The sequence below is a fragment of the Macaca nemestrina genome, chromosome 16 (genome assembly GCF_043159975.1).
Source record: "Macaca nemestrina isolate mMacNem1 chromosome 16, mMacNem.hap1, whole genome shotgun sequence".
Classification (NCBI taxonomy): domain Eukaryota; kingdom Metazoa; phylum Chordata; class Mammalia; order Primates; family Cercopithecidae; genus Macaca; species Macaca nemestrina.
In genome coordinates, this window is record NC_092140.1 from 21914457 (window position 1) to 21939138 (window position 24682).

At 36.8% G+C, this 24682-nt stretch overlaps 1 protein-coding gene across 1 annotated transcript in view; it reads right to left on the reverse strand.

Moving 5' to 3' along the window:
• Nucleotides 1–24682, reverse strand: part of LOC105477190 (glypican 5) — a 1465510-nt gene that overhangs the window by 1119080 nt on the left and 321748 nt on the right. Inside the window, exon 4 of the mRNA XM_071081156.1 lies at nt 23401–23534. Within this exon, the coding sequence (XP_070937257.1) occupies nt 23401–23534 (134 nt within the window). The remainder of the gene's footprint in view (nt 1–23400; nt 23535–24682) is intronic.

A 24682-nucleotide genomic window follows, 5' to 3' on the forward strand; every position in this document is an offset into this window, starting at 1 on the left:
TCCTTCCTATGTGGTGACCATAATTATTATGTACTAAATTGTATCACCTCCTGTCACCACCACAAAAACATTCCTATGTTGAAATCCTAACTGTATTTGGAGACAGGGCCTTTAAAGAAATAATCAGGGGCCAGGTGTGGTGGCTCATGACTATAATCCCAGCACTTTGAGAGGCTGAGGCAGGAGGATTGCTTCAGCCTAGGCGGTGAAGACCAGCCTGGACAACATAGTGAGACAATGTCTATACATACATACATACATGCATACATACATACATAAAATTTTAAAAATTAAAAAAAAGAATTATAATTAAATGAGTTCATATGGGTAGGTGCTAATCCAATATGACTGGTGTCCTTATAAGAAGAGGAAGAGATACCAGGGACACACAGGCACAGAGAAAAGGCCACATGAAAACACAGGGTGAAGGCAGCCATCCGCAAGCCAAGGAGAGAAGCCTCTGCAGAAACCAAACCTGCCAACACCTTTATCTTGAACCTTTCAACCCCAGAGCTATTGAGGAAATTCATTTGTGCTGTTGAAGCCACCCAGTCTGTGGTATTTTGTTATGACAGCCCTAGCAAACTCATATAGGAATTAAAGCACTTGACATAAAGTAATGAACTTCACATTTGCTATACAACGAGTATTAGAAAGAGCATGCAAAACCATAAGTGGAGATTCCAAAAAAGAAAAATTAAAGATTTGTTTGTGTGCATGCTCATTTCAATGGGGAAGACAGTTGAAAATATTCGGGTATAAAAAGAAGGAGATAAGGGTTTGTGGTAATTAGCTTGTTTCTGGATATTCTAATTATCTACTTTCTGGGCACACAGGAGCTTGGAAGTTGGTTTTGGTCATGGGACTTGTTTGGGGTTCGAATAAATATAGGCAGAATTTATGTATGCTCCTTCTAGGCTGAAGCTTTAAGAACTAACGAGGCTTTGCCAGCTTCCGTTTCCCTCCGGCACGATGACTGGCAATGTTTCAGAGGAAGACTGCTCTGTCATTCTGCGTCCTAAACCCCAGGCAACTTAAGCAGTGATGGCTGCTGATCTGAAATGGCACAGGTTCCAAACAGAAACACAATGTTATTGTTCTAAACCGATGGTATGTTGGTGTAGTTTTCTATCGCATCATAACTTAGTCCCTCGGTTGATACAATGATAGGAAAAGAAAATTAATAATTCATTAATCAGAAATTCTGCAAAAGAGAGAGAGGAAGGGCTACTGAAAACAGAGTGGTTAGCTTTGAATTTTCTGAGGCTAAAATAAGGAAAGAAAGTCTGCATTAATATTAAGATGGGTTTTGGTTTGTAAAGACAGAAATCTGGGGGGGGAGATCCTACTTTGGAACACTATGTTCTGTGTTTGGCAGGAATTAAGAGCAGTGTTGCAAAATGCAGTTGCACTGATAAATATTACTTTCAGTGATATTTACTTTCAGTGATATTTCAGGATAACAGAACTAGGGATCTTCAGTAGGTATATTAAACAAAAATAATTGAGATGGTGGTAAAGGAGGGGATTGAAACACCAGTAGGAATAGTGAACGGGTCAAAAAGACTTACAGGCCAGGCGCAGTGATTCATGCCTGTAATCCCAGCACTTTGGGAGGCCGTGGTGGGCGGATCACCTGAGGTTGGGAGTTCGAGACCAGCCTGAGTAGCATGGAGAAACCCCATCTCTACTAAAAATACAAAATTAGCTGGACATGGTGGCACATGCCTGTAATCCCAGCTACTCAGGAGGCTGAGGCAGGAGAATTGCTTGAACCCAGGAGGCGGAGGTTGTGGTAAGCCAAGTTCATGCCACTGCACTCCAGCCTGGGCAACAAGAGCAAAACTATCTCAAAAAAAAAAAAAAGAAGAAAACTTACCTGCTACCACAGGGCAAATTAATGGTGGCCCTATTATCAGAATTCACATCTCAGTTGCCAGCTCAATGCTCAAGCTAATACATGACTACTTTTCCAGTTTTACATGAAATATTTCAAGGAACAAAATATTATATTATTAGAAAGATTATAAATTTAAGCTGCTGGGAGAGTGACTGCATCCGTGCAATTATTTCTCTACAGTTATAAGACTATTTCCCGTTAAAATTAGGATCATAATAAACGCAGGGAGATGTTAACAGTCCCATCGAATTATCCTTCAGGGACTGTGTTTCATATGTCAGTTGCTTATCTTGTGCTTGAACTATCTCTAGTACACAGAAATGACATATAATTATTAAGAGTAACAGTTTGACCATATTGAAAAGAAAATAGAAAAATGTTCCTCATCTGAATATTTATTCAAAGCCTCTATGTCTGGACCAATAAAAATGGATCATTTCTAATTTGGGCTTGTAACAGCGTAGCATTTGTTGCCTTTGCTGCCATTTTCCAAGTTGAATGCAGAATCATTAGAAATGAGCCACACAGGCCAGGCATGGTGGGTCACTCCTGCAATCCCAGCACTTTGGGAGACCGAGGTGGACAGAATCAATTGAGATCAGGAGTTTGAGATCAGCCTGGCCAACATGGTGAAACCCTGTTTCTACTAAAAATACAAAAATTAGCCGGGTGTGGTGGTGTATGCCTGTGATCCCCGCTACTCAGGAGGCTGAGGCAGGAGAATTGCTTGAACCCAGGAGGCAGAGGTTGTAGTGAGCTGAGATTGTGCCACTGCTCTCCAGCCTGGGCAACAGATCAGCAAGACTCTGTCTCCAAAAAATACCACTTCCTGCTTTTAAAACACTAACTCATTCATACAAAATGTCTTTATTAAAAAGTCAAACAATAACAGATGCTGGCAAACATGTGGAGAAAAGGGAACACTTATACACTGTTGGTAGAAATATAAATTAAATCAGCCTCTATAGAAAATGGTATGGAAATTTCTGAAAGAACTAAAAATAGAACTACTATTTGATCCAGCAATCCCGTTATTGGGTATTTCCCAAAGGAAATTCAACTATTTGTTATTTGGAAATTCCACTATCCCAGCAATTCCACTATTTGGTATTTACCCAAAGGAAAATACATCATTATATCAAAAAGAGACCTGTACTCATATGTTTCTCACGGCACTACTCACAAAAACAAAGACATGGAATCAACCTAAGTGTCCATCAGTAGGAGACTGGATAAAATGTGGTATATATTATACACACTGGAATACTACTCAGCCATAAAAATGAATGAAATCATGTCTTTTGCAGCAACACTGATGGAACTGGAGGACATCACGTTAAGTGAAATTAATCAGAAACAGAAAGTCAAATATCACATGTTCTCACAAGTGGGAGCTAAACAATGGGTACTCATGGACTTACAGAGTGGAATAATAGACACTGGAGACTCAGGAAGGCGGGAGGTGGAAGTGGGGTGAGGTATGCAAAATGGTTACAATGTGCATTATTTGGATGATGGTTATGCTAAAAGCCCAGACTTCATGGCTACACAACATATCCATGTAATACAACTGCACTTTTACCCACTATATCTATTAAAAATTTTAAAAATAAGAAACAATAAAATGTCTTGCCATGGCATAAGAGCTCTTGACCCTTTACCCTAAACCTCATCCCATGACAGTCCCCCTTCTCTCTATTCACACACACCAGCCAAAGCCCACACACCTATACACACATTGCATAAAACAACTCAATATTTACTGAACAAGATTCCAGGCTTAGCACATCCAGTTTCCTCCACCCAGAACTGTCTTCTCTTCTACTGTACTCTCAACTTTCTACCCATCCTTCAAGATCCTGCTTAAACTTCACCTCCTCTTCAACTCCTTCCCTGACCAACTGGTGTAGCAATGGGTTCATCCTCATTTCTCATCTAGCACCTGTCTATGGTTGTATTATAGCCCTTGCTCTCTAGTATTAGAATTCCCTTGTATGCCAATCTACCTTCCCAATTAGTGAATGTGTTTCCTAAAGACAAAAGTCATGTCTTCCTCATGTTCTCAGGATTTGGACCATAGCTTGGTACCCAACAGGCACTTAACAAATTCTTTTTGAATTAGCCCCGGATGAAGTCTTAGTTCTTAACAACTTCTAGAATTAGAAGCTCCTACAAGAAATATGTTTTACACAATGCTAGTGATAATTTAAAGTTCTTTAAGTGCACAGGTGGCTTGGGAAACTTTAAATCAGGAAACTTTAAATTAGGGGACCTATTCCTAGATTCTGGCAAAATATCAGAGAGACCTTTCTGGTGTGTTGCATTAAAAAATAGAAGGAATCTCTAAGGTAGTACAACAACTGAGCTAAACTCTACTAAAGAAGCTCAAGACAGCTCCTATTTATATGTAATGTTAAAATTAATACATAGTGACACATTAATATTTAGTTGCACTGCTGTGTAAGATAGCTATCATAATTAATACATCACAGATATGCTGCATTATGAAGACAGAGATAGAAGGAGCCTTAGAGATCATCTGTTCCAACAGCTCTCTGTCCTATCTATACATTGTCATTACCAAGGACACATTTTAAACTGTACACCTGGAGTTCTCCCTCAAACCATCAGATGTATTGGTCCGGGATGAGAACTGAGCATTTGGGTTTCTTGCAAGCTTCCTAAAGGATCCTAATGTGCAGCCAGGTTTGAGAACCAGTGACGTAGTCCAACCCTCTTATAAATAACAAAAGTGAAAAAAGAAAAATAAAAAGACTCATGAAAAGTCACTAAGTTATCAGTTAGGCATTTAGTTGATACAGACTTCAACATCTTGTTTCATTAATTAACTGAAAATCTCATTACTTAGCAATAACTGGCTGCCAGTGGATATTTGATTAATCAAAGTTGAATACATCTTTAGATAGAAGAGTATTTCCACCTGTTTCCAAACATTTATGGAAATCATCACATTTTAAAAACATACTCATTAGTAGATTGTTAGATTAGAAAAAAAAAAAACAGATACATTGCTTCTTCTTGACAAAAAAACTACACTGAGAATGCAATATGTTCAGACAGGAGTTACCTATACGTTTTGACCAGTCTGAAATGTTTGGAGCAGGAAGCACGCAGTGGGGTAAATTCTAATCACTGGCTAATGCCCAGCTTTGTACACTGTGCTAGCACAGTAAAGTAGAAGAAGGCTGTAGCACAATTGCTCATTCATAGCCTGCAGCCTTATTTGCCCTGAGCTTACTGAAGGCAGGGGAGAAACATGGACTAGCATAGTTATTGCTTCATTGTTTCCCATGCCCTTGAGGCCAACAGTGCCAGAAAGGTCTCCTGATATATCACATGGTAAAAAATACAAATAAAGGGGAATGCAAACCCACCCTGAAGTCGTCATTTCTGAATCTGTTGACAAAGGAATGCCAGTTACTACTATTAAATTGAGTAACACTTCCAACTGGCTATACTATTGTAGTTGACTTTATTCATGTTTAATTATAAAAGTAATATATCTTTTAGTAAGGTGTAAAATAATAAAAAGGTGCATGACTAACCAGTTAATTTCTGTCCTTCCATAGTCTTTTCAACCCTCCCACCTGAGGTAACCAATATAACAGCTTGGTGTTTATCTTATTCTTCAGCTTTTGCTACGTGCAAGCTAACAAGCAGCTAAAGACAGACAGACAGACAGACCGACATAGAAAGATAGAGAAGGATATAGAGATGGTTTGGTTTCGCAAAATCTGTACCAACCTATACACATATATGAAATGGAATCTTTCTCACATGACAGTATATGACAAACCCCTTTCAGGTTAATAAATAGAGTCTTATTTTTAATTAACTGTATAATATTCCATAAACTGGATATAGCAATATTAGCATAGTCTTTTGAAAATATTTCACTAAGCAAATTTACATTTTAATTTATAAAGCTGACATAGTTTCAAACTTTGTTGATCTTTTAGGAAGCTGTTTGCCTTAAGGCCCATGGCTCTAATCTACATTTGACCTTGCATTTCATTTAATCAGACCTTGCTAGAAACAAAACTATGTTCAAAAGGCATACCTCTCAATCCTATGTCCTCATCTCATAGGAACTTGTCTCATTTTAAACATTTATAAATTGTCACATATTGCACCCCTCTTTTTTTTCCATTGAATTCAACACAGAAGAGACTATTTCTAATTTTGACCAAAGCTAATTATCTAGAAAAGTATCCAAGAAGAACCTTATCTTCTTTTTTTTTATTATTATACTTTAAGTTCTAGGGTACATGTGCACAACGTGCAGGTTTGTTACATATGTATACCTGTGCCATGTTGGTGTGCTGCACCCATCAACTTGTCAACACCCATCAACTAGTAATTTACATCAGGTATAACTCTCAATGCCATCCCTCCCCCCTCCCTCCTCCCCATAATAGGCCCCAGCATGTGATGTTCCCCTTCCCGAGTCCAAGTGATCTCATTGTTCAGTTCCCACCTATGAGTGAGAACATGCGGTGTTTGGTTTTCTGTTCTTGTGATAGTTTGCTGAGAATGATGGTTTCCAGCTGCATCCATGTCCCTACAAAGGACACAAACTCATCGTTTTTTATGGCTGCATAGTATTCCATGGTGTATATGTGCCACATTTTCTTAATCCAGTCTGTCACTGATGGACATTTGGGTTGATTCCAAGTCTTTGCTATTGTGAATAGTGCCACAATAAACATACTTGTACATGTGTTTTTTAGCAGCCAGATTTATATTCCTTTGGGTATATACCCAGTAATGAGATGGCTGGGTCATATGGTATTTCTAGTTCTAGATCCTTGAGGAATCGCCATACTGTTTTCCACAATGGTTGAACTAGTTTACAATCCCACCAACAGTGTAAAAGTGTTCCTATTTCTCCACATCCTCTCCAGCACCTGTTGTTTCCTGACTTTTTAATGATTGCCATTCTAACTGCTGTGAAATGCCATCCCCATCAAGCTACCAATGACTTTCTTCACAGAATTGGAAAAAACTGCTTTAAACTTCATATGGAACCAAAAAAGAGCCCGCATTGCCAAGACAATCTTAGTCAAAAGAACAAAGCTGGAGGGATCACACTACCTGACTTCAAACTATACTACAAGGCTATGGTAACCAAAACAGCATGGTACTGGTACCAAAACAAAGATATAGACCAATGGAACAGAACAGAGTCCTCAGAAATAATGCCACACATCTACAGCTATCTGATCTTTGACAAACCTGAGAAAAACAAGAAATGGGGAAAGGATTCCCTATTTAATAAATGGTGCTGGGAAAATTGGCTAGCCATAAGTAGAAAGCTAAAACTGGATCCTTTCCTTACTCCTTATACAAAAATTAATTCAAGATGGATTAGAGACTTAAATGTTAGACCTAATACCATAAAAACCCTAGAAGAAAACCTAGGTAATATCATTCAGGACATAGGCATGGGCAAGGACTTCATGTCTAAAACACCAAAAGCAATGGCAACAAAAGCCAAAATTGACAAACGGGATCTAATTAAACTAAAAAGCTTCTGCACAGCAAAAGAAACTACCATCAGAGTGAATAGGCAACCTATGGAATGGGAGAAAATTTTTGCAATCTACTCATCTGACAAAGGGCTAATATCCAGAACCTACAAAGAACTCAAACATATTTACAAGAAAAAAACAAACAACCCCATCAAAAAGGGGGCAAAGGATATGAACAGACATTTCTCAAAAGAAGACATGCATACAGCCAACAGACACATGAAAAAATGCTCATCATCACTGGCCATCAGAGAAATGCAAATCAAGAATCTCATTTTCAAATGGAGATTTTCTTTCTGGAATGTCTCAGACCACATGTTTCTCTACTTAATGACATACATTGATTTTTTTTCTTACCCCTAAAGTCAGTCCACACAGAATACAGAATCCAAATTAAAAGCAATGCCTAGCACACTGTTTGAAAATATCTGTAGAACAAAGGTCAAATGTGCAGTTTGCTAGTTAATGGCCTGAAGCAAAGTGAAGGTTAATGTGGCACTAATGAGCAGGCTCAACCCTGTAGAGATGTCTGACCACAGCTGTCAAACAGTAGACACTTAAAATGTCAGTCTCCTGCTCAGCAGAGGAAATATATAATTACATGTTTCTAGATAAGAACTCTTTTCTCTTGCTGTTCTGAATCTATATTTAATCATTTAACGTTATTCTCACCTAACTCATTCTATTTGACAAAATATTTACAGAAGTCTTTAGAATACAAAAAATAGATTTCTATTCTAATAGAATAGAAAGAGCAAACACCACTCTCATTGCAAATGCTTGAAAATAATTAAACTTGTATAGTCAGATGGAGAATGGAAGTCTCGTTTCTTGGCCCATTCTGGGAAGAGAGGGTGAACACATCACTGAGAAGCAATGCAATATATGGCACATTTGTCACAAACGAAAATGTGTTTCAAGCACGGCATTCATATTTGATTCAAAAGAAAAAGAATAATTTTTCCAAAAGAGCAAGTCGTTAAGTCCGCTCTCTGAACCCCACCTGAACTCATTGCTCATTATGGAAACTGTGACCTAAAGATCGGCACCTTTCTCAAAGAGGAGGATTTTTTTTTTTCCCTAAGTGATTCCAGGTTTCCCCCTCCACATAGGAAGTCATCTCCCTCACATGACATGATTCCCTTTTATTAGAGGATTTACTGTGATTTCAAAACAAAACTAAAGGGTTGGTAGGTTGGGGAGCAACAGGGAAAGTAATAGGAAAGAGATGGAAAGGAGCTCAGAGAATGGGCTGATTTCCTTAGAGACCCTTTGCAGAGACTTCTTTGCAAACAGGTGTTTCATGTTTAGCACTCCCTGTAATTTGATTCTAGCCTTGAGCTGGAAGTTCATAGCCATCTATGCAATTAGGATAGATGCCTCTATTCCTCACTTTTCAAAGACCTTCCAAACCCAACACATTACCACTTAATGTCCCCATAAAAAACACCCTTTCTGAAAGCATCCTCCTCTAAAAACAGTGATTTAAACCTGTTGTCAAAACTAGGTTTTCAAAATTAGTTCTAACATCGTTTTCCCCTGTTGTAAAAATGTGCCTTAAAAAACACTACCTCTGTTCTCCATTAAAAAGGACTTTAAACAAGGACTTCAACCCATTAGTGAAAATAAACACGTGACCAAGTAATCAAGATTTAAAACCAGTCAGATAATACTAGGGAAATTGGTCATCTATCCCAAAAGAGACGTGACACGGTGCCTACCTCTTAAAATTGTTGGTCACTTTAATTAAAATATACAATTAATTGTTCAGTCTACTAGTTTAAAGAAACATGGTACCAATTTTTCAATTTTCAAATCTAATGATATTAATCTATGCTATTCACACAATCATTATTGAGTACCCATATTTTGAGATTCAGTATTTTAGGTCAAATCTTGAATATTCCCCTCTTTGGCAATAAGATATTTTCTGTGGCTGCTAACATTTTAACAATAAACTTGGTGACTTAAGGGACAAGAATATAATCTAGACATTATTAACCTCTCTCAGCATTAGCAGAACATTAATAAAATACTTGCCCTTTAACAGTCTGCCAATGAAAAGCCTTCTTTATTCTTCCTTCTTTTATCTTTTGCATTTTGGAATTACATTCAGATATTCCTGTTTACCTCCTCCCACACATTTATCTGACTAATGGCTGGTATACACCTAGTACAAATTGTTCATGCTTGCATTTTCAGATACTCTGTATCTTTCATTCCAAATACATGTGTCCCTGAACTCTGTTATAAAGATGGGCATTAGCACTAAGAAATCTATAAATAGCAATGCTCAGATAAAATAAGCTATTTTATTTTTCAATTTTATTCCTATTACTCTGGTAATTTTCATTTTGAAAAACATTGCTGTGGAATGTTACATGTCACCTAGGTGTCCTTTTATTCTCAGTTTTTCTGATGGGGGGTCTAGAATATTACTGACTAGGATAATTAATGTACAATTACCTTAAGTTAATTATGCCATCTAAAATATGTTTATATGATAAGGATTAAGGTTATGCATCCTTCCATTATGATTATTCATATACATGTTTGTTTGTATAAGGCTTAGCTTAAATTGGAAAATGTAGACAAACCAAATACATTGAAGACTACAAATTCTTTGGTTTTACTCAGTTTACAAGATCCCAAAGTTAGTGTTCCTTATATAACAAGAGTCTTGCTGAAAGAGGGTGAAACCAATAGAGCAAAAAGAGAGCCTCAGACTCCTTGACTTCAAAAGTCATCAGACCAGAATGAATCACATTTCTGAGAAGGAAGCTTAATCTAAAAGTCGATAGCTCTACAAATATGAGCCTAAACAAAAACAAAAAGAGATACCTTGAAACTTCCTTCATATTCTCATTTGTTGCACCAAGCAAAAGAAGCCACACATGATTCTACAGATCATGGTGAAGCTGTGTGCCCTGGAAATGGTTAATCTGATTTGTGTTTTGGACTGAAGATGAAAAAGGGAAAGGAAGTGTCTCTATCACATGTGTAACCTACTCCAGAGACACATTTTTTTCTACTAGTTTGAAGACAATTGTGGTGGATTTGGCAGCTTTGTCATTTCCATTCCATGCCATTGGATACAAATATGAGGATTTCTTGGTGCTTCCTGCTTCCCATTTTCCCCTATTATACATATGTACCCTTTATACATTGTAAACACCATTGATAGATTTTAAATGTTGAAAATGTTCTTTACTACGAAAAACAAAGTAGAAGATAGCGCTTGATACTCTTGCTATAGATGAAGGACCCATCCTACCTCTAAAGGCAATTAATTTGTAAGAGACGAACTTCAATCATCTTAAATTATGCCCCCACAGATTCCGCCAAAAATTCTGAAATAATTTTATACACTCCTATAAAATCATCAATTTCATCATAATTTGAACTTGAATCATGCTCTTCACCTCTTCTAGAAGTTCAGTGAAAAAAATTATAACCAGAGGAGCTGAACTTGAGGTTCTTTTCAACTCTGTAGACGTTTACTGACTTTCCAAAGGAAAAGGGGTAGAAGATTCACTTGTTGGGAGAAAAGAAAAAGAAAACATACTCTTAGATATATTAGATAAGGAGAATTTATTCACAGTTTGGTCTTCTTGGTGGAAAAGATGTTTTCAGCCATATAAATGAGATAGCCCCACGGTAATAATTACATACATTACTAAAAGCTTCTAGCTTTTCCGGCAAAGCTGCTACATAGAAACAGAAGGTTTTGGTATGACCAGTTTGAAAACTGTCCAATTTCTAGCCATTTCTATGACTATAAAATGACACCTTATTATTCTTTCTGTAGTCAGAAATGTGGAGAGATTTACTTCCACACACACTAACCTAAGGTTGACAGCCTCTGCACTGCAAATATCATAAAGCAACTTAAGGACATAAGCATTATGGAACACTAATGGAGCCTGAAGAGTTTAGAATAAATCTCATGCTCCCTGAATTAAGTCTATCCTCATCTAAGAAAGCAAACTAGTAGAGTTCCAATTGCAGCCACCGGATATGACAGTTGCATATGTTTTCTATAATTGCCGGTAATTGTTACCCTCAAAACAAAAAGTGGGCATCTGTTGAATACCAAACATATGGGCACATAGCCGCATCCAAGACCAATTGCAATGTCAACTTCTAGTTTGTGCCAAATAGTTGGACCTGCCTCTTCTTTCAGGACTAGTGTGCATAATATTAATTTTCTACTATGTAGATTTCATTTAAGACGATCCATGAAATGGCCATTAATTTTTTCATGAACATCTAGAAAGTGAGAGCATTTTAAAAAGATTTTCTGTTTTTAATATTAGTTTTAGGTGGAGCAAAGTACTTTTCAATGCAACAAAATTCTGCATGGATTTGTCTATGAACTTTCTTTTTCTGGGAACATTTATGGGATCCTCAGCAGGATACATGATTCCCAAAGGTTAAGAACAACTAGCCTGAACTTTTGCCATATGTTTGCTCTGCTTTCTGGTATTTGCTCTTCCTGTGTGCCTGTAGTTTGACCCCCTGCAGGTCCTGATCTTCATTATTCCCATAGGTCTTGACTCTAGCCTGCCTTATAGCTCATGTTCCCTCCGTACCTGCTCTGGCCTCACCTCTGGCCTCCTATCCAAAGCTTTGTCTTGGCCTGCCCTGCTCTGGAAGCCCTCAGCACCACCACCTAACAAGCACTGTTTTACATTAAGCAGATTTTTTTTTTCATTTGAAAACATGACCTTTATTTTCACAAGTTAAATTTACAGGTAATAAATAATAATGGCACCTCAAAGACACACTAACTTTCACTTACGAAGAAATAGATTGTAAATTGCTTTCTCTGGTACTATAAATGATATTAAATTTTCCTGAAAGAATCAACTTCTTTTTCAGACCAATGAATATTTTCATCCACTGAATATTTGTACATACAATTCATCATTAAGTCCAGCATATCTCAATACTGATTTACCATCTAAACAAACATATATACTCAGTGTGTAATACCATGAATTTTTAAATTTAATTTTGGTTTCATTAATAAAGTGTTGTGTTAGATAAGATTTGACTATGTAACTATAAACTCTATGTTTTTTATTATAAACTCTATGTATTTTAAGCTAACTGATCCCATTTAATATGAATCTATCTACCTTGGCAATAATCTTAAATAACATTAAGTGTTCTTCACTGAACAGACGTTTCAAATTTTTTTCCCACATTTAATCATTTTGAACACTTCACTGTGTTTTTCAGTGACATACAGGATATTAATTTACCTTAGTTGACAGTGACATTCTGAATGAGAATCATGCCCTGCCTCATTTCTTTGATTAAACTGCAATTTCAAGTGTCCTCATTGCTTTCTATTCTTAACAAATAAAACTGTTAATGTTCCAAGTGATAAAATTCTCACTCAAATCATGATTTAATAAATGCATTAGAATGAAATGGAAATATCTAATGATATAATATTTCAATTAAGTTCTGAAGACAAAATTGAAAAAAACTCATAAAACAATTTATATTTTGTTTCAAACATTAAAAATCCAGTATTTCTAAAAATTCTGCATTCCCTACCTTGACATCAAAATCCTGTCTGATAGGAAAAATATCTTATTTTTACTAAGCACCTAGGACAGTCCCTATTATGCAAATACACACTCATGCATGTAGCCAATCCCCTTAATCATGCATTCTGAAATGAGAGGCCTGGCTAATTGGAATGCTTGCTGGAGAACAGATGGGGCACTGGTGTTGAGACTCTATCTTAATTTATTGTCCTGGGGTTTTCCTAATTACCTACTTAATTGGCACAGCCACGCCACTTTGAAATAATAATGTACAGCTAATTATCACCGATTTAAGCTTGCTAATAGCTTATTCTTACCAGCTAACTTCAAGAAATCAAGCAGAGAGCAGGAACTGCCACAGGGAAATCACTCAGCCTGGCCTGCTTTAGACAACTATATGAGTGCAATGTCCTTTACAGCTGTGTTGATTTGGTCTCTGCCCAAAAAGGCAAAATTGTGATGCTTTGCTGGCTGTTTAAAGGAGCAGTAGCTCTTCCTTACTTTGCTCAACTTTGGAGACCTCCGTAACTGGTATGTATCAATCACTCAGGATCTTCAATGTGCACATTATTAGCATGCTGTATAAACAGAAGTAAACTGGGGAAATTGAATCAGGACAATTACATCTCCAAAATAAAAGAATCCAACTCTATGATTTAGTTCCCCTCTTTCCAAGCTAGAAGAAGACTCACAATGTCCACAAATGAGCTTAGCACAACTCTTATCCCGGAATAAGGAAATCTTCCTTCTTCAAATGTTAGAAGCAAAACAAGGAAAAAGCAATGGACTTAACAGAAGGGACCTCTGTGAAATGAATATAGAAAAACAGAGAGGAAAAAAAGACAAAACAAAGTGGTTAGGAACTTGGGAATATTAAGAGATTTCTCTATCCTCAGGAGGGGATACTGTAATACTGCCTTCACTTACTCTCATTCTGCATTTATTTTAGGTACCTTTAAAAATTCAAGTATCTCTAGGTCAGATTCCCTAGAAGCAGTGCCTGAGACAGTAATCAGTATGCAGGCAACTCATGAGGGAGTGCTCTTAGGTAAAAGGGAGCAAGGGAAGCAAGGGCAGGTGTAGCGGAAGGAGCTAAGTGGGGATGTGGGCTCAGCTTCAGCCAGATACCACAGGGAGCACTGAAGCATGCATTTCACCATGTTTGGTCCCACCCGTTCAAGCAAGGGGCAAGCCTCTTCTATCCCTGTGTCAGTCAGTCATTGTCTGTGAGCTGCTACCAAGAGCCTGAAGTAGGTGGGAGTCTAATCCTTTTCCACAGGTGGATGAGATGGGTGAGAGGCAGTCTCCAAGATAACTCCCACAGTTTGATCCCTCATGCCTTTGCATAGTCCCCTTCTACACTGAAGAGGGTTGACCTATGTAACCTATGGAATATTGCAAAAACAATAGTATGTGATTTCTGAGGCCAGTTCATAATAAGACGGCAGCCTCTGCCTTGCTCTCTGTTAGATTTCTTGTCTTGAGAGAAGTCAGCTACAATGTGAGGACACTCAGGCAGTCCTATGGAGAGGTCATTGTGACAACAAATGGAGGCCTCCCACCAACAGCCATGTGAGCAAGCAATCTTGGGAGATGATACTCCAGCCCCACTTGAGCTTTCAGATGACCACAGCCCTAGCTGCCTTCTTGACAGCAATCTCTGTAATGACCCTGAGCATGAACCCCACAAGTAATTAGCTCCCAAATTCCTAACAGAAAATAGTATAATAAATGTTTATTGCTGGTTTAAGCCACTACATTTTGGAATGATTTTTTAGATAGCAATAGGTAAGAAACACCAATGGCTCCTATTTGTTGAAGGCAATTTCCCAGAGACTAGAGCAGCTGTGAGTTGGTACACAGCAGCCAGGAGGCAGGCAAAAGGGCCAGGTGAAGAGGATGTGAGTAGGGCCAACAGCAGCACCCACAACTTTAGTTATTTCTCATCTTATATTTGTTCCACTAAACTTTCCATACCACTTAGACACAACGTGTAATGTTATGAACTTAATGATGGCTTAGTCATGAACTTAATGATGGCTTAGACATTTTCATTTTTAAAATGTTACTTGGCAGCAATGTATAATTCAAGACCTCATGAAAATATTCTTCAAAAATGAAGATGTCTGCAGACAAATGAAAGTTGCAAAAATTCATCGCCTGTAATAATCAGCAAAAGCTATACTAAGGCTAAAGCAAAACGATTCTATATAAACACATGAAACTGGAGGAAAAAAAGCACCAGAAAGGACAAACTGTGTGAGAAATTATAAGTATTGACTATATAACAGTAGTTGTCCTAGGGGTTGTGAAAATATTGGTAAGAGTCAGCTATTTGCTGGTAAAATAGCATAAAAAATGGGAAGAGTGTAATGGAGTGAAACTATCGTAAGTTTCTTATATTGTTCAATGAAGTAGTAAAAGTTATAATTTAGACACTAAAAATTAAAAATGCATATTGTGATCTCTATAATAACCATTGGAGAATAAAGAAATACAAATTTAAAAAGTTGTAAAAGGATAAAAATAATAAATATATGTTAAACTCAAAAGAAGGCAAGAAAGGGAGAATTTTTTTAAAAGGCATGAAGTAAAGAGAAAACAAAGAGCAAGACAGCAGTCTTAAGCCCAACTACCTTCAGGATATTGTATATTTCTGTATACAAAAGGATTAAACATTCCAATGATAAAACAAAGGCTGATTAATCATCACTTAATAAATACTGTTGGCCTACACCCAAAAAAAGGTAGCTAGTTAAATTAGTTATAAGTCAACCATGGTTATGCTGAGGCTTAGGACACAACATCCCAAAATATAACTGTAGGAGACCAGAACATGCCACGCCAAAATATAACTTTTTGTCATCTTGATTACTTTGAACTGGTTATTTTGAGAACTGAAGACACAGGAAACGCTCTGAAAACCTGCTCTTTTGTAAAAGAAGTTTACATCTATAAAGAAAATTTTCCTTAGTAAGGGTATCTGAATCAGGAAGAGAACTTCCAGGAGACCTAGTTTGTCTTTATTACCAGTGCGAATTTTGCCTGCGTAAGTAACAATGCAAATTTTATTTCCCATCCCTTTCCTCCACTCACCCTCTCAATAGTTTGTCTTCACTACCTCCCAGAAGATCCAACCGTATTTCCTTTCTTGAGCTCCAGATGCTACATAAGCTTCAATTACCTATAGCCTTTCCTTAAGCCCCATATTTTTGTGGGACTCCCATTCCTATATATGTAATTAAAATTGTTTTTCTATTAATCTGCCTTATATTAACTTAATTTGTACCCCAACTAAAGAATTTCAGAGGGTGGAAGGAAACCATTCTCCCCTCCCTGACAATTATATTAACATTACCTCAAAGAATAGGTTGAATACTGGAAGACTAAAATATAAATTAAATTCTTCCTCTGTCACAAAGTCCTGAAATAATTTTTCTAAGTTAGGGTGCCATAATTCTAACATAATTTTAAACAACAAAATTTTCATAATATACTAAATCTAAAATATAAACTATGGCAATATAATTTGAAAAGGTTATGCCTCATTTATAATATAAAATACATTTTTAATTTTTGGCAAGCATAGAATAGTGTTTATTTTCATTTATGTTGGCAAAGACACTGATGGATTTTACAGTTCCTATTTTTTCAGCTATTACAGAAACTAAATTAAGCTATGGAAACTGTTAAATTATTTTGTTTCATAGCTTTCCTTTAATGGTTTTGGCTTGGTTTAAATTTACAGAAAGTAGTTTCTGCTAGAGGCATTCTCTTGGGAATTACTCAAAGTAAATTTTAAAAAGGATATGTGAGAGAAACTATTGTTAAACAAATATTACAGGCCATTCTTTTGAACTGAACTCTTGCACTAGGCCTCAACAGACTAGACTAAACCAAAATGGAATCGGTCATGCTACATGCCATATCATCAAACTGAAGCTTTAAAGGAAACAGATCCCAAAACAGACCAGTTTTTCCTAAAAACAGGAGATTCCAGGAAATCTGGGTCATTGTAATAAAGAATTCCTGTCTGCTTTAACCCTTTCATAAAGTAATCTGAGACAGAGTCTCGCTCTGTTGCCCAGGCTGGAGTGCAGTGGTGTGCCATCTAGGCTCACTGAAAGCTGCGCCTCCCAGGTTCATGCCATTCTTCTGCCTCAGCCTCTCGAGTAGCTGGGACTACTCTCAAAAAAAAAAAGAAAAAAAAAGAAATCTGAAGTAACCTGATGTTAACCAATCAGTTTTTTTATTTTATTTTTTCCTATTGTTCTGTTTTCTCGTTTCCACCTTACAAAACCCACTGTCCTGAACTTGCCCAATGGGAGTTTTCATTCCATTTTCTGGAATAGAGGCTTCTCTGATTCATGAATCCCAAATAAAAGCCAATTATATCTACAACTAAATTTGTTGTAATTTTTTCTTTTAACACTATTGTGGATATACAGCTAATTAATAAAACTAACTTAGAAAATATTAATTTATTTTTTACTTCCCTTTTATATGAACTACACAAAGCAGTGGTTTTGTTAATAATTTGGATGTTTTTCTTGCCTATGTTTTTCAGTAATCTTTCCTTTTATTTTAATTAATGGGTTATAGAAGGAAATCCAAACAAGTCAACAACTGTTCTCGGTCATTTATACTTTATCTCATTGGGACATTTAGTCCACAGACCCACCCTGTAGTTATTTCACACTCCTGAACACAGACTTGAACTAGATATACTGACCCATCGCACAATCCCCATACTGAGTCCCCAACTCAGGGAGTGAACACCAAATTGAAATTCCTGAAATTCAGGCCAATATCCCTGATAAACATCGATATGAAAATCCTCAATAAAATACTGGCAATCAAATCCAGCAGCACATCAAAAAGCTTATCTACCACAATTAAGTCACCTTCATCCCTGGGATGCAAGGCTGGTTCAACATATGCAAATCAATAAACATAATCCATCACATAAAAGAACCTATGACAAAAACCACATGATCATCTCAATAGATGCAGAAAAGACCTTCGATAAAATTCAAGATCTCTTCATGTTAAAATCTCTCAATAAACCAGGTATTGATGGATCATATCTCCAAATAATAAGAGCTATTTATGACAAACCCACAGCAAATATCATACTGGATGGGCAAAAGCTAGAAGCATTCCCTTTGAAAACTGGCATAAAACAAGGATGTCCCTTCTCAACACTCTCATTCAACACAGTATTGGAAGTTCTGGCCAGGGCAATCAGAGAAGACAAAGAAATAAAGGGTATTCAGATAGGAAGAGAGGTAGTTAACTTGTCTGTTTCCAGAGGACATGATTCTATACTTAGAAAACCCCATTGTCTCAGCCCAAAACTCTTAAGCTAATAAGCCATTTCAGCAAAGTCTCAGGATAAAAAAAATCATTGTGCAAAAACCACAGGCATTCCTATACGTCAACAATAGACAAGGAGAGAGCAAAATCATGAATGAAATCCCATTCACAATTGCTACAAAGAGAATAAAACACCTAGGAATACAGCTAACACAGGATGTGAAGTACCTCTTCAAGGAGAACTACACACCACTGCTCAAGGAAATAAGGGAGAACAAAAACAAATGGAAAAACATTCCATCCTCATGGATATGAAAAATCAGTATAGCAGGCCGTGCCTGGTGGCTCACGCCTGTAATCCCTGCACTTTGGGAGGCTGAGGTGGGCGGATCACAAGGTCAGGAGTTTGAGACCAGCCTGGCGAACATGGTGACCCCATCTCTACTAAAAATACAAAAATTAGCCAGGTGTGGTGGTGCATGCTGTAATCCCAGCTACTTGGGAGGGTGAGGCAGGAGAATTGCTTGAACCTGGGAGGTGGAGGTTGCAGTAAGCCGAGATTGCACCACTGCACTCCAGCCTGGGTGATAGAGTGAGACTCTGTCTCAGAAACAAAACAAAACAAAACAAAACAAAACAAAAATTGTGAAAATGCCCATACTTCCCAAAGTAATTTATAGATTCAATGCTATTCCCATCAAACCACCATTGACATTCTTCACAGAATTCGAAAAAACTACTTTAAATTTCATATGGAACCAAAAAGAGCCCATATAGCCAAGAAAATCTTAAGCAAAAAGAGCAAAACTGGGAGTATCACACTGCCTGACCTCAAACTATAGTACAAGCAACCAAAACAGCATGGTACTGGTACCAAAACAGATATATAGACCAATGGAACACAGCAGAGACCTCAGAAATCACACCTCGAATCTACAACCATCTGATCTTCACCAAACCTGAGAAAAACAAGCAATGGGGAAAGGATTCCCTACTTAATAAAAGGTGTTGGGAAAACTGGCTAGCCATATGCAGAAAACTGAAACTGGACACCTTCCTTACACCCCATATAAAAATTAACTCAAGACAGATTAAAACTTAAATGTAAAACTCCAAACCATAGAAACACTAGAAGAAAACCTAGGCAATACCATTCAGGACATAGGCATGGCCAAAGCCTTCATGACAAAAACACCGAAGCAATTGCAACAAAAGCCAAAATTTACAAATGGGATCTAATTAAACTAAAGAGCTTCTGCAGAGCAAAAGAAACTACCATCAGAGTGAACAGGCAACATACAGAATAGGAGAAAATTTCTGCAATCCACCCATATGACAAAGGTCTAATATCCAGAATCTGCAAACTTAAATTTACAAGAAAAAAAAAAAAAAACATCAAAAAGTGGGCAAAGGATATGAACAGACACTTCTCAAGAGAAGACATTTATGTAGCCAACAAACATATGAAAAAAAGCTTAACATCGCTGATCATTAGAGAAATGCAAATCAAAACCACAATGAGATACTATCTCACGCCAGTCAGAATGGCGATCATTAAAAAGTCAGGAAACAACAGATGCTGGAGAGGCTATGGAGAAACAGGAACACTTTTACATGGTTGGTGGAAGTGTAAATTAGTTCAACCATTGTGGAAGACAGTGTAGTGATTCCTCAAGGATCTAGAACCAGAAATGCCATTTGACCCAGCAATCCCATTACTGGGTATATACCCAAAGGATTATAAATCATTCTACTATAAAGACACACACACGTATGTTTATTGCAGCACTATTTACAATAGCAAAGACATGGAACCAATACAAATGTCCATCAATTATAGACTAGATAAAGAAAATGTGGTATATATACACTATGGAATACTATGCAGCCATAAAAAGGAATGAGACCATGTCCTTTTCAGGGACATGGGTGAAGCTGGAAGCCATCATCCTCAGCAAACTAACAGGAACAGAAAACCAAACACTACACGTTCTCACTCCTAAGTGGGAATTGAACAATGAGAACACATGGACATAGGGAGGGGAACAACACACATCAGGGTCAGTCAGGGAGTGTGGGGCAAGGGGAGGGAGAGCATTAGGACAAATAGCTAATGCATGCAGGGCTTAAAACCTAGATGACAGGATGATAGGTGCAGCAAACCACCATGGCACACATACACCCATTTAACAAACCTATACTTTCTGCACTTTTATCCTGGAACTTAAAGTTAAAGAAAATAAAATAAAGGAAAAGAGAAAAAAAATAAACCACCTAAAAGTTGAGCTGAACACAATAAGAAAAAAGAAATTCCTCTCCTGACAAAAATACTAAAATGAAAATGTATCATATACCTGTGGAATTGCTGAGATTAGGGCCACTTCAAAAACATGAAAAAACACAGTGGTGGTGATTCCTAACACCTCGCTACTTACCTCGCCTATTTAGCTGGTCTGTGCACACTGAGACGGACTTGGAGAAGGTTGGCTTATCATAAACAGAGTCAGAGGGTGACTCCAATTACAGATGTTCCTTTATATGTGGTAACTACTTGGGCAAATCCAAATATGTCCTGATACCTGCTATGCAGCTAATGATTTGGCAAATTATTTTACCTCCTTACCAATTAGTAAGGACAACTGGAAATAATTCACTTTTAGCTGGCAAGGACTCCTTCACTGTTAGACCTCAAACGTTCCCAATCCATGGCAAACAGGAGCCTTGACTGTCTAGATATCCTGTAGGACATAATGCTGACAATAAAATATGGATCACTTCATCCCAAATGTCTTAGTAGAAATATGTGTGCCTCTGTGGTGAAAAATATTGACATTTCAAGTGCTTGACAATTCAGCAATATTTCTAAATGTGGCCTGGATGTTACTGGGAAATTGTTCTTATATAAAAGGAAAATTTCTGCACCTAAGATAACCTAAAACTCAGGAAGAGATACAATGCTTTTTAGATTCCTTTATATACTAGAAAAAAATCACATTATACATTTTGGTGTGTTGCTCTAGTCCATTCACAGAATATCCCCAAAGAGCTTTAATATGAAAAAGAAAAGGCTCTGTTGCTTACACATTTGCAAGGTGCTCTGATGGTGAGTCCAGATGACCTTGTTTACTTATTCAGTGGTATCTGAAGTTTCATGGCTGGGTGGGTTAGTTGGTTGTTTGGTTAGTTGCTTTGCAATTGAGCCCTGGTAGAAACTATACACTTGGCCATGACCTAGCAAGTGACCATGCAACCTGAGATTGCCATGATGAACTAAGTACTATTTGATCTGCCAGGCTGTAAGACTAGGCTTAAATAGAAGTAATTACAACCAAATGGAAGTGATCTATTGGAAATCAGGCTCAAGCAGGTAAAGAAAGAACAAGGCACATGAAAAGGTAGCCCAGACTCAGCACCTACTCCTGCTACATGACCCACCTATTTCAATGGAAATTTAGAACATCATGGGGAAAAATAAGTTGATGAGGGATACATAAAATTCAGAATCAGTTTGTAGAGAAACTTGCACAATAAATAGGCAACAAACAGAAATATAATGCCATGGCAATGAAGCCCCCCTAAAGAGTGGGAATAAAAAATAGCGTAAAATTGAAATGCATAAGTGGACTCGTGTACAGTTCCTATGGTTGTTCACTCCGTGCGGCAGGAGACAAGCATGTGATGGATCTACGCTCATTCATGGACAATGGCTCATCATAGCTGGACGGTCAGGGACATCAAAATAATGAGTTTGCAAGATTGGTGACAAGAAGGTCTATTCAGTGGCCAGGATAGATACTTTTAAAAACTTTCACTCGTCTGAGCCCCCTTATTGTTCCTAAGCCAGTTTGTAACATTTCACCTGCATTGGTTTCACTTTGCTAGTGAATAGATGATATTAAAGGTTGGGTTTTGTTTTGTTTTCCAGCTGGGTTGTTTTGGTGGTGAAATACATCACCTTGAAGGACTTCAGATCTTCTGTAGCTGGGTTTTATTATAAAAACACCCTAGACAAAATACACTGATTTCTCAAGTGCAAGAAATGATTGCTGATCATTGTAGGTGTTTAGATAAAAAGAACAGCTACTTTACATGTAAAATAAAATGCTAATTCTTTTTAGCTGTAGAAAATAGCCAGCAATAGCCCAGATCTTTATCCCATGCTTACAGCCCATCTGATGAGAGAATGTGGCAATTAGGTGTCCTATCCCAAAAAGAAAGAAACAGATTTTAGATTATAGAAACGTTATGTGAAATACTTTATATATGAATTATTCATAGAGTATTATTAGAAATAATTATTTCATAAATGAATACAAAATTCTGAATTTCAGTCCAATTCAAAAAGTACTGACTTAGAATCTAGTGTTTGCCAGGACATACACTGACTGGTCAACTAGACACACACACAAATAATAATTTCCTCTAGTTTTAAGAGCTTTACCTCTTAAGCATCCATTATCAAGCAAAGGAACGCAAAACAAGGCCTGAATTTAACCTGTGGAATAATGATGGGCATAGTGGTAGAAATGTGAGTTAGCAAACCCTATGGGATGTTTATTATTTTGAATCAACAGATAACTATTTTTAGCATTTCATGTAAAAAGTATGAAAACTTCTTTTTATTAAACTTTTACAAATATATGTTAAACATTCAGTAATACCTATCACATCATGTAAATCTATTATCTTTCTGTCTTTCCCTCTCGAATACGGTAGCCACTAACCATATTTACAATTTAAAATTAACTAAGATTAAAAATTCAATCCTCAGTCACACTGGCCATATTTTAAGTGCACGATGTCGCATGTGCCCAGGGCCCCCGATATGGCCTTCCATGTTATATTATCGAAATGTTCCATTATCACAGGAAGTTTTCTTGGTCTTATAAGTTGAACCTATCTTCCAAATTAATGGAACAGATGGAGCCACTGAATTTTCAAGTTAATGAATGTTGATCTTTTTTTTCATCCATATTGCATTTTATTCTATTTAATTGAATATGTTCTGTTCTGTTGTAAAATTAATGGCTTACTTTCTTTTCTCTTTCTGGTTGTAAAACAAATGTCTTACTTTCTTCTGTTGGCAAGCGTCTCTTCACTGTTCCTTGTAGTGGTCTTCATTCCATGCTTCTCTTTGCTCTGATCAAAAGAACAACGGGGGCTTTGTGTGGGTGTTCTTATGGGGCGGCCACAAATCTTATTTACCTTTTAAATAGAAAACATTAAAAGGCAGTTAGAAATCATGCTCCATCTTTCTGAGAATGTGATGTTTCGTAGAAGTCAAAACAATGACATGTTCTTGCTTTCACCTCAATATTCACCTTTAAAATAATATACAATGTTTGTTAGTTTTTCAAACAGAGGGAAGTAAATTGTCTGTATAAAATGGCAGTTATGATAAATGGACATCGTGGACATTTATGTGGTATGCAGTATACATGTGCAAGATATGCCAAAATCAGATGACTATATTAATAAACTGACTTATTTATGTAATATTACTTTATCAAAATAGATATTATTTATGATTTATATGTATAACTAATCACATACTTGCCCTATGTTAAAATGAAATAATTTGCTATGGAATATGTGGTCCTTTTATAAATGAATTCTAAGGTCAAAAGCAAATATCTTTGTAGTTTTCTTCTTAAGGTCCTTTCTTAGAAATGACAATGAATATTAATATGAAGATCTCCTTTTATAATAGTTCTGCATCTTCTTTCTCAAACTGGTGTGATTTCAGGGTGTTATTACAGTACTTTTAAAAAATAATTTATCCCCATCAAAAACATACTGTTTCTTTAATACTTATCTAGTAAAGATATCTGTATAATTTACATAAGTATCATCGAAAAAATTAAGTAATTACTTTACATGTAAAGCATCAAACAGATTTATATGATACCTCATATAATTGAAAAGGCAGAGTAATATAATTGGAAATACGTAAAAGCATTGCCTGGAATCAAGAGACTCTGGTTCTCGTCCTAATTTTTCCTTTCTTCACACTGAGACCTTAAAAACGTAACAGACCTCTTTGAATGTGATTTCCTAATGTGCACAATGAAGAAGTTAGAATAAATTATTCCAAAGTTCCCTTAAAGTTAGAGATCTCTTTGATTTTCCATGTAATGAGTATTGAAGAAGCTATGTATCCATTTCATTTATTTTACCCATATTTCTTTCACTTTTAGTATTTGCAAAGCACATATATTAAATGTTATAATAGGGAAAATAGGAGTAACTAAAGTTTCTCCTAATAGAGCTTGTAATTTAAGAGGAAAGAAATAAAGGAATCCTTCTAATCATCAAAATGCAAGTTGTATGTGTCAAAAAAGTGCGACTGACAA